Genomic DNA, 17446 nt, shown 5'->3' with positions numbered 1-17446 from the left:
AGAGGGTGACTGTGTGAGCAGGAGCGAGAGGGCGCCAGCTCCTGCGGGGGAGGTTCCTACTGCGCGCCCCACCCTGTGCAAGAAGGTCAGGTTTTAGGGCAGTTGCCATAGGCCCCAGGGGCATCAGGACTCTGCCTCTGAACCAGAGCTGCTTTCCCGACTAACTTCAATCTGGAGAGATGGTAAGTTATCTAACCGGCTCTTCTTTTGGCGAGACTGCTCTTTCTCCTTAATCAGAGCCCCCCACGCCCTTTGCAGCTCGGAGTCGTCTTCCTCAGCGCCAGGTGCCCTGTGATCCACTTTCTTCGTATTCTTTTCTTTGGTCTTGGGTGCAGATCCTAGGCGAGTCCATAAATTACCTGTTTGGATGAGATGGCATTTCACTTTCACAGTCAGCACTAAGAACCAGGGTGGTACTGAGGGGGCAGTGGCACTGCCAACACCTGCTGTGCAGGAAACGCCATCACAGTGCAGCTTTGGGTAGGTAAAATCTCATTTCCTGGGCCGCAGCCCCTGGCCTGCAAACAGAAGGGTCTGGACCCAGCAGGGGATTCTCACCGTGGGGGACAGGTCAGGTCCCTCCCTGTCACCAGGCACATCAGAATCACCTGAGAGGCTGTTTCTTCCTACTCCTGCCCTTCCCTGCTGAGATACCACCCGGTGTGCCAATCCATTCTGCCAGGAGTAGGCCATTCCCAGCTCCTTTCCAGCTTCAACATTCTACAAATCGATGGGCCTACTATACTGTAACATTTCAGAAATTCTGCCCACCATCCATTACTTTTTGAAATATATTTCATGAAAATTGAACAACAGAGAAATATGTGTTTAGAATTTGGTGGATAGCCACATTATAAGGCAATTAAAAGTTGTTTTTGTTTTTGTTTTCGAGACAAGGTCTTGCTCTGTTGCCCAGGCTGAAGTGCGGTGGTGCTGGCACCCACCACCACGCCCGGCTAAGTTTTGTGTGTTTTTTTTTTTTTTTTTTTTTTGAGACGGAGTCTTGCTCTGTCACCCAGGCTGGAGTGCAGTGGCCGGATCTCAGCTCACTGCAAGCTCCGCCTCCCGGGTTTACGCCATTCTCCTGCCTCAGCCTCCCGAGTAGCTGGGACTACAGGCGCCCGCCACCGCGCCCGGCTAGTTTTTTGTATTTTTAGTAGAGACGGGGTTTCACCGTGTTAGCCAGGATGGTCTCGATCTCCTGACCTCGTGATCCGCCCGTCTCGGCCTCCCAAAGTGCTGGGATTACAGGCTTGAGCCACCGCGCCCGGCCAAGTTTTGTGTTTTTAGTAGAGACAGGGTTTCGCCATGTTGGTTAGGCTGGTCTCGGCCTCCCCAAGTGCTGGGATTACAGGTGCGAGCCACCGTGCTGGGCCTAAAAGTTTTATTTATAAAGTTTATAAAATGTGGCAAACAACTACGATAAAATGCTATGTGAAAAAAGTAGGACTTGTATGTGGACAAAGACCAGAATAGCTCACATGAAACTAAAAAGATTTGTGCCAAGCAGAAAGAACCAGGAGTGTGCTATTTTTTCCTATGTTCTAAGCATTCCTTACTGTTGAGATGATGCTGATGCTGATACTGATGATAACTATAATGGAAAAGGAATAATCACTTATGTTTGTCATGGGCTGTTTCTTGCCGTCTGCTCCAATACACCCATTGTCCTCTGCTCTCACTGAATCCCCATTCCCATCGGTTTTAAGTGTTACCAACCTGATTTCTTCTCCCGAGTATCGGCGTAGAGGCCTTTAATATCTTGCCTGGGAACACCGAGCCTACTATGCACATCAGAAGAGGGCTCTCTCCGAACGACTGGGTTACTACTAAAAGTCTTTTCCGGAGAATATGGTCTTTTTCCTAATCGCTGGCGTATATCTGAAAAAAGAGAAGAATTGCACCAGTGACCATGTGTGTGCTTTATGCTCAGAACCAGCCGCCTGAGACCTCTACAGGATCTGGCACTAACCCCTGCCCTTCCCCCCAAGTGAGGACACAGGACCTGACAATCAGGCTGCTACGTAGTCTTCCTTTGTAGTCAGTATGGATATCCCTAGGAAAATTCGGACATAGGGGCTGTCAGAGGAAAAATCCTCAACTGACTGCTCCAGAACTAAATTTCTGAAGAAACAACCATTTTTTTTTAAAAGCAGAATCAAGCAGACTAAATAATTTACAAAAGTTTCAGCAAACAAAAAATCCCGTGAGCTCCCGGAAAGCGGAAGGCACAATCTTTGAACATATAAGCAGTTTCCAATAAACGTATTACATTTACCCAGTAAATACAAAGAGACTGGAAAAAGCAAAGGATCCCTCAATCCCCCCAGAAATCTGCCTGTCCTCTGGGGTTCCCTCTCACAACGACAGCAACAACAGAAACACACTCATTGGCAAGGCCCTGTGCCGAGGCCTCCTCTCACTTTAGCTTCTCTCGGAGAGCAGCACCCTGGTCTCTCCGGTCACTGAGGCCTGAGCTCCTTTCCTCCAACGCTTCCTAGCACTGAGTCTTCCTTCACAAGACTTCCTGTTCTTTATCCATTCTGTCTCCACCGACCTAGTTCAGGCTCGTTACTTTTTTAACTCTCTACCCCACCCCACTCCACCCTCAAGTTATCTTTCTAAAACAGATATAAGATCAGGTTACTTCCCACGTAAAAAAAAATCAGGTTTGCCAACAGAGATCCTACCCTCCCCAAAGCCTGGCTCTAACGCTACTTTCACTGAGAAACCTTCCGCAATTTCCCTAGTAGATCTATGGTGGCTCTGCGTCTCCTCCAAAGGCTTCTGACATTCCTAGCACCTAGCCCAGGGTCTGGCACATAGCAGATACGGCTGAAGACCTGCGGAATCAGTGTTTGAACATACAAATGATCTAGTTCAAACTCTTAACCATTCAGACAACCACCCAACTTAATTTCCATTATTCCTGGATATAAAGTATACCAGTGTCATAGAGTCAAATATGGTCGGCCCTCCTCATCCATGGGTTCCACATCTATAGATTCAACCAACTGCTGATTGAATACATTTGGGGGAAAAAAAAAACATAACAGTACACCAAAAAATAATACAAATTTTACAAAATACAGGATAAGAATTCATACTGTATTAGGTATTATAAATAATCTAGAGATGACTTAAAGTATATGAGAAGATGTGTGTAGGTTATATGCAGATAATATGTCACTTTATGTGAGGGACTTAAGCATCAATGGATTTTGGTATCTGCAGATTTTGGTATCTGTAGGGGAGCGGGGAGGGGGTCCTAGAAGCAATCCCCCAGAGATACCAAGGAATAACTAATTATTTGGAATGAAAATATTTAAAGCTAGTTTTTCAGAAGTCTGATTATTTTTCATCTCCTAAATTTCCAACACCTAGCCCACAATTTAGACGTGATGAACCAGGACAGCTACATCAGTTCACAGATCGCATGTTTTACTCAGGGACCTATCTCTGCCCCAGTCTGCTTTCTGGAGCTCAGAATCCAGCCAGGAATCCAAGAGAAGAACAGCACCTGATTTAGTACTGCTGACTGGTGGCCGCGGACGGGAGTGCTGACGCTTCTCATCTAGTAGATGTCGGACATCTGCAAATTTCTCAGGTGGTAATTTGTTACCAATTCGGTTTTTGATATTGCTTGAAGATACACTATCTGCCCTCATGGAGTTCCTTTAAAAAGGGGGTAGGATGGGGCACAGTTAACCAACTTCAACTGTGAGACAAGGCCCAAACAACAATCTCATACTTTGGAGGAAACAATTTAAGAAATCCAGTCTAATATGGCCAACATTCACTTACAAATCCATAAACTTATAATTATTTGCTTATGGAAACCATGATCTGCCCGCTCTAAAGAGACTGGTCCGAGTAAGCAGGTTTTCGAAGGTGGTTTCCACACGTGTATGTGCTATCACAGAGCACGTAACTACAATCCCCCTCTTCCGGGACAAATGTTAAGTAGAGGCCTACAAAGGGATTGGGGCTTCCGCTCACACATGCTATGATTTGGCTGTAGTCAACACACGGTATAGTCTACAGTCTCTCTCTTTAAAGGGCAGACTTCTCTTCTAAAGAGATATGATACCATGCTAGGTGCCAGCACCGTTCCAGCAGCATTCTCTACCACAAAGTTCTCTGAAAACTAAAAATGAGAATGTGGGGCCTGGCGCAGTGGCTCATGCCTGTAATCCCAGCACTTTGGGAGGCCGAGACGGGTGGATCACGAGGTCAGGAGATCGAGACCATCCTGGCTAACACGGTGAAACCCCGTCTCTACTAAAAATACAAAAAATTAGCTGGGCGTGGTGGCGGGCGCCTGTAGTCCCAGCTACACGGGAGGCTGAGGCAGGAGAATGGCGTGAACCTGGGAGGCGGAGCTTGCAGTGAGCCCAGATTGTGCCACTGCACTCCAGCCTGGGCGACAGAGCCAAACTCTGTCTCAAAACAAAAAAAAGTGAACAGGCCAGGTGCAGTGGCTCATGCCTGTAATCCCAGCACTTTGGGAGGCTAAGGCGGGTGGATCACGAGGTCAGGAGATCGAGACCATCCTGGCTAACATGGTGAAACCTCATCTCTACTAAAAACACAAAAAATTAGCCAGGCGTGGGGGCGGGCGCCTGTAGTCCTAGCTACTGGGGAGGCTGAGGCAGGAGAATGGTGTGAACTCAGGAGGCGGAGCTTGCAGTGAGCCGAGATGGCACCACTGCACTCCAGCCTGGGTGACAGAACGAGACTTGTTTCAAAAAAAAAAAAGGAAAAAAAAAACCCTTCTGGAAAAAAATAAAGCAATACTTACCATCTTTTTAAACACGTATATTGTTTGTGTAATAACTAGACTTTGAGGAATTTATTTAGTTAGTGCAATTGTAAGAAAATAGAAACCTAAAGTCCATCAAAAAGTAATTGGTTAAATAAATCATAATACTTTCAAACAGACTACATACACTTGAAAAAAATAATGTCTACAATATGTTAAGTGAAAAATGCACAATGCAAAACTATAAATAGCATAACCTCATTTTTATAAAAAATACACTTTTATACAAATACATCTATAGTTTTTCCATGTGCCATATATATACACACACACACACACACAAATAGCTGAAAGGTCATTCGCCAAATTGCTAACAGTAGTTACTGTGGGGAAAGAGTGGGAATACAGATGATTGTCACTGTCTAGGTTGTCTGTTGTTTTCATAACAAGACTCACTGCTTGTACAGAGGAAATATTGGAGGCGTTTATTAAACTCCTACAAGGGACTGAAATCAGAATAGATAAAAGATATAAAATTAGGAGGAATTAAGAAGTTATAATTTAAAATCAAATTTAAAGCTAGCATTGATAAAACAAAGTTTTACCTAATACTTTTCAACTGAGACTCCACTTCATCAGCATACATAGTCATTTTCATGCTTTTCTTTGGTGAAGGGGTGGAAATCATTTTCAGTTCTAGATCATAGTCCATTTCATCTGAGTCTGAGCTGCTGGCACTGGATCGTCTAGACGCACTCCGCTCCCGGGGCGGCTTGAGAGCCGGGAGCTCCTCGTGGTACTCTACCACCACTCTGTCATCTGCATCCATGTCCTGGTCTTCTTCCTCCTCTTCCTCCTCCTCCTCTTCCTCCTCTTCAATGGGTTCCTCGGGAACATTCACTAGCCCTGAAGAAATTAAACCAGAAAACATTAGGAAAAGCACTAAAATTAATAAGTATGATTTTCCACTCTACATTGGTGACCTTTTTAAAAGGTGGGGTTCCCACCCCTGACATTTTATTGGAGCACTATCTATAACAGTGCCGAACGGACATTACTCTGATACTGCAACAGGAGGATGGCTAGGTAAAGTATGACGCAGCAGCCTAATCAAATACCACAAAGTCATTTAAAACACAACTGACCCTTGTTATTCACAAATTTTGTATTTGCAAATTTGCCAAATTTATTTGTAACTCCAAAATGAATACTTGCAATGCTTCCATGGTCATTTGCTGGCACGCACAGTGTGGCAAAAAAATCTGAGTCACCAGGCACACACACTCCCAGCAGAGGTCAAACAAAGCAACACTCTGCCTTCCTGTTTCATCTCATGCTGTAAACAAGCGTCTGTTTCAGTCCGACTGACGAGTGCCGCATTTTTCACACTTGTGTGCCTGCTGCTGATGTCACTGCTTAAAATGGCCCTGAGTGTTGCGCTGAAGTGCTGCCTAGCGTTCCAAGATGCGAGAGGGCACTGATGTGCCTTGTGGAAAAATACCATGTCAGGTAAGGTGTGTTCAGGCATGAGTTATAGGGCTATTGGCCGTGAACTCAACGTTAACAAATCAACAATGTATCTTAAATAAGGTGTCTTTAAAGAGAAACATATGTAAAACAAGGTTACATATTATCAACTGACAAAAATGATGTGACCAGAGGCTATGTGCATTCAGTATTTGCTAATTCAGCATTCACAGTGACTTTAGAGAACATAAGCACCATGAATAATGAAAATGGAAAAATACGATAAACGAAAGAAGTAGAATATAAAGTATATGTTCACAAGAGTTATACTACTTATTATGAAAATACACACATGGGAAAAATGTAAGATGAAATTAGTCATCATACAGGGTACTAGAAATAGGGGCAATTTGCTTTTTAATTTCCTTAATATGGAAATAAAAAGTGTATGATGAAAATATTTTAAAGTAACTAAAATTGGAAAAGTGTAACTGTGTAACAGAAAAGTATATGTGTTATTATTATTATTTTGAGACAAGGTCTTGCTCTGTCACCCAGGTTGGAATACAGTGGCACAATCTTGGCTCACTACAGCCTTGAACTCCCAGGCTCAGGCAATCTCAGCCTCCCAGGTAGCTGGGACCACAGGCATGTGCCATCATGCCTGGTCTGGCTAATTTTTTAATTTTTTGTAAAGACAAGGTCTCACTATGTTGCCCAGGCTGGTTTCGAACTCCTGGTTTCAATTGATCCTCCTGCCTTGGCCTCCCAAAGTGCTGGGATTACAGGTGTGAGCCACTGTTCCCAGACTATGTGTATTATTAACATGTAGATCTCAAATACACAATTTTGTATATACACATTAAATAAAATGTCTAGACTTCATCCCTTTCTGTCCCCATTGCAATGATAAATGTGTGTGTATGTTATTTTGTATGCTGACTTGGCTAGTTCTATTAGGCATGTAGAAGATTCCACAGATTAGGCTCAAAACAAGAATAATTCTTTATAAAATATAAATAAAATGGTTCTTTTACAATAAGCACCAAAAAAAGGAGAAAGAAACCCAGGTCATGATATCCCACTTTTCTGAGGCATTCACATGCACAAACCAACACGCACAAAGCACTCAACACAGCAGCCTATTTTTAATACAGAAAAAGAACAATACAATCAGTTCATCTGATAGAATAATTTTAAAAATTGTTTTTGGCCAGGCACGGTGGCTCACGCCTGTAATCCCAGCACTTTGGGAGGCCGAAGTGGGTGGAACACAAGGTCAGGAGTTCAAGGCCAGCCTGGCCAACATGGTGAAACGCCCGTCTCTACTAAAAATACAAAAGTTAGCTGGGCATGGTGGCGCGTGCCTGTAGTCCCAGCTACTCGGGAGGCTAAGGCAGGAGAACTGCTTGAATCCAGGAGGTAGAGGCTGCAGTGAGCCGAGATCAAGCCACTGCACTCCAGCCTGGGAGACAGAGCGAGACTCCATCTTAAAAAAAAAAAATTGTTTTCATGCAGCTGCTGATATTAATAGTAGAAAAATTAGGATCTTAAGGAAAGTTATGTTTTAATTTTTCCTATGTCACATTTTGCCTTTTTTGATAGAACAGCTTTTACAAAATAATTTGACCTCTTTGGGCAACTTAAAATTAATTGTGACTTGACTTACTTTCCTATATGTTGGCAGAGGGTGAGGGCAAGGAAGAGAGGATGATAAAGTTTGGAACCTTAAAAGATTGCATTAAGAATAAAAATATGATTTCAGGAGCCAAACATGTGTCTACCCAAGAGCTGAGCAGGCAACTACCAGAATGCCGATGTTTATACGACGTCAAGCCAACGTCATCCCCAATCAGGGCTCTCTTCTTGATCACGTCCCGCTGAATACGACGGGAATGATATCTTCGCTTCCTGCAAGAATGCCAAAATAAGCACACAATCAAAAACTAATAGGAAGGACCTTGAAATCCACTATTTCTTTTTTTTTTTTTTTTTTTTTTTGTGATGGAGTCTTGATCTGTCTCACAGGCTGAAGTGCAAAGGCACCGTCTCAGCTCACTGCAACCTTCGCCTCTTGGGCTCAAGCAATTCTCCTGCCTCAGCCTCCTGAGTAGGTGGCATTACAGGCGCCCACTACCATGCAAGACTAATTTTTGTATTTTTAGTAGAGATGGGGTTTCACCATGTTGGCCAGGCTGGTCTCAAACTCCTAACCTCAGGTGATCTGCTCGCCTCGTCCTCCCAAAGTGCTGGGATTACAGGCATGAGCCACCGCGTCCGGCCTCACTAATTCATTTCAACTACATGTTGACACAATGTTAGGTACTAACACAGATATTTTAAATGTAACTAACTAAAACTCAGCATTCCCCATCATTTACCACATTTAAGAATCTTGAATTCTTCCCTCGTCTTCCTCCCAGTCTACACAGGGTTTAGACATTTCACCACAGAATGCCAACTGAAGGATTAAGAAAAACTTAAATACTATTGCATTTGACGGTTTTGGGCTTACCATGAATTGCTAAGAATTCCTTTCATGCCTCCGTAATTTGGATTCCCATATTTCATGTAATACTGACTTCTTCTGGCTGCTCCAAGCTCCTTTTTGTCATCTACAAATGAATGACAATAATCACCTAGGATTTCCCGAGAGTACGAAGACAATGTTGAATTTTTTTTTTAAATGTTTTCCATAGCTGGAATCAGATCAGCGCAATTTGCCAACAAAAAGTAAAAATCCACTACCAACATTCACACTCTGAGTGCCCGCTACAGCAATGCAGTGTAGAGGGGACAAAGCAAAATACAGAGATGAACAAGGTTGAAACTGCTGTTTTGGAGCCAAATGACTTAATGGAGAAAACAAAAATAAACAATACAAGATACAAGGTTCCAAGAGGCATAAAAGAGCTTTAGGTCATTACAGGTACTCAGGAATCAAAAAGGCTTTCGCAAAATGGTGGCATTTTTGCCACCCCATGAAAGATGATATTCACTTTGGAATAACATGCCAACAACACAGAATCAGGATTAAGGAAACAGACTATATACAATTCCATGTATTTGGTAAATCATTTTTTCCAGCTTATTGTGTTCCTCAGAATGGCTTAAAAAAACAGCATAGTACTGTACATGTAGAATGTACTCAAATAGCCACTTAAATGAGTAAATGTGGTAAAGATCACATATGTCAAGTTGAAATGTCAGTTAACAGGAAAGAAAGGTGGTCAGTCATCATAAATTTTTGTCCAAAGCAGTAATACAAAGGCCTTCTACAGTTCTTGGACACTCTGACTGTAAAGAACAAACACCACTGTAAATATATCCAGTGCTGCAGGTAAACGTGACAACACAAACCAGCATGTATAGCCCCCAACCCCCAAACCCCTCAAACCATGCCCACCAGCTCCTTGGAGAAACGGCTGATTCCACATGTGGAGCAGGTAAGATGCAAAATGAGTCTGGAAAAGCAAGATGTTTTGCTGTGCCATAAAGAAAGAAAGGGGTTCTACCGGCCAAATCCAAGACAATTTGTAAATTAAAATACTGATATCAGGCCGGGCGCGGTGGCTCACGCCTGTAATCCCAGCACTTTGGGAGGCCGAGGCAGGCGGATCACAAGGTCAAGAGATCGAGGCCGGGCGCGGTGGCTCAAGCCTATAATCCCAGCACTTTGGGAGGCCAAGGTGGGTGGATCACGAGGTCAGGAAATCCAGACCACCCTGGCTAACACGGTGAAACCCCATCTCTACTAAAAATACAAAAAATTAGCTGGGCATGGTGGCAGGCGCCTGTAGTCCCAGCTACTCGGGAGGCTGAGGCAGGAGAATGGCATGAACCTGGGAGGTGGAGCTTGCAGTGAGCCGAGATCACGCCACTGCACTCCAGCCTGGGCGACAGAGCGAGACTCCATCTCAAAAAAAAAAAAAAGAGAGATCAAGACCACCCTGGCCCACATGGTGAAACCCATCTGTACTAAAAACACAAAAATTAGCTGGGCATGGTGGCGTGCACCTGCAGTCCCAGCTACTAGGGAGGCCGAGACAGGAGGATTGCTTGAACCAAGGAGGCAGAGGTTGCAGTGAGCTGAGATCGCGCCACTGCACTCTGGCCTGGCAACAGAGCGAGACTCCATCTCAAAACAAACAAAAAAATAAATAAAATAAAATAAAATACTGATATTATTGGATGATAACCCACTGAATAAAGAAGCCAGGATTCTAAACTGAGGTAAATAAACAAACAAATACGTAAAAACAGAAAGCTCTTCCGTAGAGCACCTGTCTACTAGTAAAGAAATGATACAGTCAGAAAGGCATCAACAGATACTAAAGCTACTGCATGAAGCTCCGATGAGCAACAGCTATTTACATGATTTCAAAGTATCTGCCCACCAATTTTTTATTTCATTTTTTAATTTTTAAAAATAGGGATGAGGTCTTGCTATGTTGCCCAGCCTGGTCTCGAACTCCTGGGCTCAAATGATCCTCCTGCCTCAGCCTCCCAAAGTGTTGCAATTACAGGCATGCGCCACTGTATCTGGCCAGCCCACCAATTTTTAAATTACAAATGGAAAAATAGTAACTTTACAGTGGAAAAACCTAGTGATGATTATCTTAACCAAGTGAATAAAGTGAACGCCCCTAGGACTGGGACGAGTAAGTATCCCAGGCCTCCTGACGTGATGCCTTGAAATGACATGACATTGCTTCTGTGGCACGACTGTCTGAAATGCACAACCCAAATTCAACCACGAGGAATCATCAGACAAACCCAAACTGAGGGACATTCTCTACAATAGTAAACCTATACTCTTGGAAAACATGGGAGGATAGAAGTAGTTCCAGCTTAAGGGGGACTAAGGAAACATTACATACTTACACACTCAGTCCTGGATGGATCCTAGACCTGGGGGCTGGGCGGGGAATATATAAAGGACATTATTGGAACAACTGACAAAATTTGAATATCGACTATGGATTAGGTAACAGTACTGTATTAATGTTAAATTTCTTGATTTTGATAAGTGTGCTATGTATAAGACAATGTTCTTGTTCTTTGGAATACATTTAGGGGTGATGGCTTTTGTCTTCAATTAACTCTCAAATGATTGAAAAAACCAATATGTGTATATGTGTATGCATATATACACATACACATTTTAAATGCCCACCAAAAGTCACTGTGTGTAAACAGTCTTATGAGAAGGGAATTAGAACTGAATGGTACATTGGCAATGTTCAGGAGGACGTTGCTGTAATAAATAAAGTTTCATTTTAAAGTTTTCATAATTCAGATGGTAACTGGCTGAAAACATATGGGGCAAACCAGTTTTAACAGAAAATAACTCACTTTAGCCAGAAGTCACAGAAATATACAAATAGTTAATATTCACTTTTAAAATCAGAAATTCCAACTCAGGTGGCAAACAATTATTTCATAAGCACAGAATATTATAGTTCAAAAGGAACTTTGAGATTACTTGATCTAACTTCTATCCAAAAAAGAAGGATGTCATTCCATAATAACTCATTTTGATTGAAAATACGAAACAATACCAAATATCATATTTACCTTTTGTAGCAAATCTCATGAATAACCTGTTTCCTTTAGCAAGTTTGTTAGCTGGACGAAGATCGTTTCTTAACAAAGACTCCTCTTCTACCTGAGACAACGTGTCCAACTTAAGAAAGAAGAGTATTTTTAATATAAAAATTAAAGTCCTTTTGATATTTATTCAGTAGTAAAGCTACCATCAAGAAAAGCATTCTACCTTTAATACTTGCAAGCATTACAGCACTAGTTCCTCTGTAGAATTTCTAACTCAGAGGTTTCCCCTGCCCACCTTGTCTAAAAGAACAGTCTCCATCATTCTCTATCCCCTACTCTTTAGTTTTCACAGCACTCATCGCCACCTGACACAGTGTAAGGTATCTGTGCATCAGCGTATCCTCTGTACTCTCCACTAGAGTGCAGGCTCCAAGAGGGCCAGGACTTTGTTTGACTTGAAGCTATATCCCTAGCACTTAGAATACGGTATACAATAGGTACTCAGGAAATATTTTTTAAATGAATACATGCTAATATTTTTAACAATAGTACATAATCCATTAGGAAGTATGCCATTACTTGCTGTTTCTTCATTTTACCAATTAGATAACACTTCGAAGTATTTCTCAATAAAACTATTTTCTCTTTTGTAGAAGCATGAGTACTATTCTGAGATTTCAAGGTGAATCGTTATATCCACGCGAACTTAAAGGACAAGAGCCTGGTGCACCCTCAGAAGGTCTAACGGTGAAAGCTAGAGAGCCGGGCACGGTGGCTCAAGCCTGTAATCCCAGCACTTTGGGAGGCCGAGATAGGCAGATCACAAGGTCAGGAGATCGAGACCATCCTGGCTAATACGGTGAAACCCCGTCTCTACTAAAAAATACAAAAAACTAGCCGGGCGAGGTGGCGGGCACCTGTAGTCCCAGCTACTCGGGAGGCTGAGGCAGGAGAATGGCGTGAACCCGGGAGGCGGAGCTTGCAGTGAGCTGAGATCCGGCCACTGCACTCCAGCCTGGGCGACAGAGCGAGACTCCGTCTCAAAAAAAAAAAAAAAAAAAAAAAAAGTTAGAGAAAAAAACACAACTAAGTCTTTAAGGCTTAAATTAAAAAGACAGTAAGCAATTTTTTACAGTAACTTTCCACCTGTCTTTCCACTGTTACTAACCTCCACATCACTGGAATTCTCATCTTCAACCTCTCCTTCTTCAGCTTCATCATCCTCTGAACTGTCCTCCTGCTTGTCTAAAATGGAATGTGAAGGACAAGACGAAACAAGATAAAATATTTCATAAAATGAGATACAAGATGAACTATCTCATATAATTTTAAAAGTCCAGTATTTTCTCCTATTTCCTGATGATCTAAAGCATCATAGCTTAGTTCAGAAATGCTTGGTGATGAGATGCTACATAGAGCTCTGCTCAGAAACTCAAAGACCCACAACAGGACTGTGTAAAGAAGGACTTTCAGACCCCAGTTCCCTCCTTTGTGTTCAGTTACCTTTTTTCCTTTTCTCGGCTGACTTGTCCTCACTGGCATCCCTGCTTCTTATCTTATCCTGGGCAGGCAGGGAGCTCATATTGATAAGTGCTCGTGTGGCTGTCATTTCATCCAGCCAAACTACATTACCTAAAATAAAATGTAAAATAAGACATTACATGGCTTTGCAAATGGTAAAAGCTTCTTGAGAGTAGATTCCGCATCGCATTCATCACTACAGCCCCATCTAGCAACAGATTATCATCAGTAAATATACAAACCAACTAATGAAGAGAAACACAGACCAGGCATGGTGACTCAAGCCTGTAATCCCAGTACTTTGGGAGGGTAAGGCAGGAGATTTGCTTGAAGGGAGATCATCCTGGGCAACATAGTGACACCCTGTCTCTACAAAAAATAGAAAAATTAGCTGGGTATGGTGGCATGAGCCTGTAGTCCAGGTGCTTGGGAGGCTGAGGTGGGAGGATGGATTGAGTCCAGGATATTGAGGCTGCAGTGTGCTGAAGTCACACCACTGCACTCCAGCCTGGGTAACAGGGTGAGGCTTTGTCTCAAAAGAAATGAGAAGGCCGGGCGCGGTGGCTCAAGCCTGTAATCCCAGCACTTTGGGAGGCCGAGACGGGCGGATCACGAGGTCGGGAGATGGAGACCATCCTGGCTAACCCGGTGAAACCCAGTCTCTACTAAAAAAAAAAAAAAAAAAACAAAAGAAATGAGAAGCTGAAGGAAGGGAGGGAGGGAGGAAGGGAGGGAGGGAGGGAGGGAAAGAGAGAGATGAAAGAAAGAGAAAGAAAGAAGAAAGAAAGAAAGAAAGAAAGAAAGAAAGAAAGAAAGAAAGAGAGAGAGAGAGAGAGGGAGGGAGGGAGGGAGGGAGGGAGGGAGGGAGGGAGGAAGAGAAAGAGAAAGAGAGAGAGAGAGAGAAAGAGAAAAAGAGAGAGAGAGAGTGAGAGCGAGCGCACTCTGGGAGGCCGAACCGGGCGGATCATGAGGTCAGAAGATGGAGACCATCCTGGCTAACATGGTGAAACCCAGCCTCTACTACAAATACAAAAAATTAGCCGGACATGGTGGCAGGTGCATGTGGTCCCAGCTAATCGGGAGGCTGAGGCAGAATGGCATGAACCTGGAAGGCAGAGCTTGCAGTGAGCCAAGATGATGACACTGCATTCCAGCCTGGGCAACAGAGTGAGACTGTCAAGAAAATAAAAAAAAAGAAAAGAGAAGAAAAGGAAAGGGGGAAGGGAAGGGGGAAAGGGGAAAGGGGAAGGGGAAGGGGAAGGGGAAGGGGGAAGGGGGAAGAAGGACGGGGAAAGGGAAAAGAGAGAGGAAAGGGAAGGGAAAAGAAAGAAAAGGATAGTAAAACCTCTCTGATGAAATTAGCCTAGAGCTGCATTTCCAAACTGGGTTCCACAAAATAAGTATTCCATGAAAAAGGGTTGTGTATATTAAAACTACTTGGGACAGAACACAGGTAGTTAAATACTGAATATTCAAGTATTAGCAGTTCTTGATGATAACTGTCAAATAAGTTTGGATTGTCCTTTACACTACCGCCCCCTACAGGAAGCCCTTTGCTGTTCCTTGTCGGGACGTGCTAAGTGATGTTCCCCCTTCCCTCTGGAAAACGTGGGTGACGGAGGTATCCCTGGGATATGGAGAATGGAGGCATGACAGCCAGTTGGCTTTGTAGCAACTAATTTAATGTGCCCCTTTAAGGAAGATAATTTAGCAAGAAAAGGGTTTTGAGAAGTCTCACAGAAAATAAACCTCTTTACCTTTGTTTAAAAGAGTATTTCTCAAACTTCTGTGTCCCCTGTATCTCAGTTTGGGAAATGAAGGTCTGAGGCTCTCACTTCTGTTACTAATGTGCCACGTGGCCTTAGGCAACATGTTCCTTCCTCTGTTTCTCAGGTTCTGATAAATAACACGAGGTAGGTGAACTAAGTAATTCTGAGAGCCCCTCCAATTCTACTATGCCTTCACAGTTTTAATGACTGAGATCAGGGTTAGTAAACTATAACCCTCAAGCAAAAGTTAGCCCACCACCTGTTGTTTATTTATATTTGTGCCAGCTTTATGTAGGTATGATTAATATACAATAAACTACATACATCTACCACCTGTTTTTTGTTTTTTGTTTTTTTGGTTTTTTTGAAATGAAGTCTTACTCTGTTGCCCAGGCTGGAGTGCAATGGCACTTTCTCGGCTCGCTGCTGCCTCTGCCTCCCGGATTCAAGCAACTCTCCTGCCTCAGCCTCCTGAATAGCTGGGATTATAGGCATGCATTGCCACATCAGGCTAATTTTTGTATTTTTAGTAGAGACGGGGTTCTGCCAGGTTGGCCAGGCTGGTCTTGAACTTCTGATCTCAAGTGATCTGCCCAAAGTGCTGGGATTACAGGAGTGAGCTACCATGCCCGGCCTACCACCTGTTTGTGTAAATAAAATTCTACCGGAAAACAGCCAGGCTCATAGTTTACGTATTATTTATAGTTGCTTTCATGCTACCACAGCAGAGCTGAGTACGTGTGACAGAGACCGTTAAGCCTACAAAGCCTCAAATATCTGTATTCCAGCCCTTCATAGAAAAAGCTTTGCCGGTTCCTGATTTGGATAGTGTAAGTTAAACAGAAAGAAAAAAGGAGAAAAATGTTTCACTCAGTCATGTTTCTCCTTCAGTGAAGACACCTTCCGAAGAGAGCAGCTAAGAAAACCAGGCTGCTATCCAGGGTGCTACCTAGTAGGTCAGCCAGCTGGCAGCAAGGAAAGCCAGACTAGACGTGAGTCAAGACAAGAAGCCAGCAAAGCAGTAACAAGAGGTCAGGTCAGACTTACAGTAAGCAGACAAGTTAAAATTACAGTTGGCCCACAAGGTGGAAAGCTCATGGGTTAGGGCAAGCAGGTGATATTGTAGAACACGCAGTTCAAGGCAGGCAGAAAGGAGAGGTCTACGAGAGTGTTTAGCTCTAGGTCACTCTGCTATTCAGAATGACACTCTGTCGAGTGTGTATACTGGTCTCTCTCTAGGTCAGAGACACAGCCCTCTGAGTAACAGTACAGAAGGCAGCAACGACAAAGTCCAAGGCTCTGAAAATGCAGCCCCAAGTCTATGCAGTTGGATCCTCTCCTTTATTGGGAAAAGGTGAGTGTTAAAGGGGCCTCACTCGAGTACGGCAGATTCAGAAGCCAGTAACCCACCTCCTAGAGCCCTGGCCACCACCTCCCTCTAAGCTGACTTGGAAGACTACGGGGTATGGGCTGGCAGACTGGTAAAGGCATGCTGGGCTCCACTGCTCGACAAGTTTTTCTCTCCTGGACTAACAGCAGAAGTTAGGCATAAACAAGTAGTATGAGCCATAATCATTCATCATCTCTGATGGCAGGACCTCTTGAAAAATCATCAACAAAAGCATATTCACAGAAAACTCGGTGTACTTACAGGAGGTATCATCCAACCACTCGATGTGAGCTGGAGGATATTCTTTAAAATAGGAAAAGACATCTTGGGTGCTCATCTCATCTACTCCGCAAATATAGATTGTCTCCAGTCTCACTTTGGGAATTGCTAGAAAGACAAGACACAGAAAAGATGATAGAATTTTCCTGCCCGCAACTGCACATCCCATCCGCCCTCCTTCCTAACAGTTCAGACAGCACGAGTTTAGAAAGAAACATGCTGAGAGAAACTACAATTATTTCAAAAGAGCACGAGACACAACAGTAAGATAAACTACCTTAACTTTTATCACTGAACAACAGCATTAATTCGGAGCAGGTGTATCAGGCTCAGAAAGATCAAACAAAGGGTGTTGATAAAATACATGATACCTCTCCCCACATTAATCTGTAGCAATCAGAGCACTATCAAGCTCAACAGGAGTATTTGTTGAAGCTAACTGGCTGATTCCAAAATTTTTAAATGTATATTGAAGAGAAATGTGCAGTAGTGGAGACAATTCTGAAAGATGCTGCCCATGACTATGTCAAAGCATGAAACTAAAGAGATCCTACAAGTCAATTAAGAAAAAAAAGACAACCCAAAATAAAAATGGGCAAAGGACATGAGTAAGCAATTTACATAAAAGGAAATACAAAAGGCCAATAACCATGTGAGGAGATGGGCTGACCTCACTACCGATCATTAACATGCACATGAAAACAA

The 17446-nt window shown here is 43.2% G+C and overlaps 1 protein-coding gene across 1 annotated transcript in view; it reads right to left on the bottom strand.

The window, feature by feature from the left end:
• NCBP3 (nuclear cap binding subunit 3) overlaps positions 1 to 17446 on the bottom strand; it is a 107157-nt gene that overhangs the window by 6197 nt on the left and 83514 nt on the right. The window contains exons 5-14 of the mRNA XM_050765822.1: positions 16724 to 16849; positions 13286 to 13414; positions 12951 to 13027; positions 11807 to 11915; positions 8745 to 8844; positions 8037 to 8140; positions 5368 to 5668; positions 3521 to 3675; positions 1720 to 1881; positions 197 to 359 (exon numbers count right to left, since the gene is read on the bottom strand). Of these exons, the coding sequence (XP_050621779.1) occupies positions 197 to 359; positions 1720 to 1881; positions 3521 to 3675; positions 5368 to 5668; positions 8037 to 8140; positions 8745 to 8844; positions 11807 to 11915; positions 12951 to 13027; positions 13286 to 13414; positions 16724 to 16849 (1426 nt within the window). The remainder of the gene's footprint in view (positions 1 to 196; positions 360 to 1719; positions 1882 to 3520; positions 3676 to 5367; positions 5669 to 8036; positions 8141 to 8744; positions 8845 to 11806; positions 11916 to 12950; positions 13028 to 13285; positions 13415 to 16723; positions 16850 to 17446) is intronic.

The sequence above is a fragment of the Macaca thibetana genome, chromosome 16 (genome assembly GCF_024542745.1).
Source record: "Macaca thibetana thibetana isolate TM-01 chromosome 16, ASM2454274v1, whole genome shotgun sequence".
NCBI lineage: Eukaryota > Metazoa > Chordata > Mammalia > Primates > Cercopithecidae > Macaca > Macaca thibetana.
This window is presented reverse-complemented; position numbering and strand designations above follow the sequence as displayed.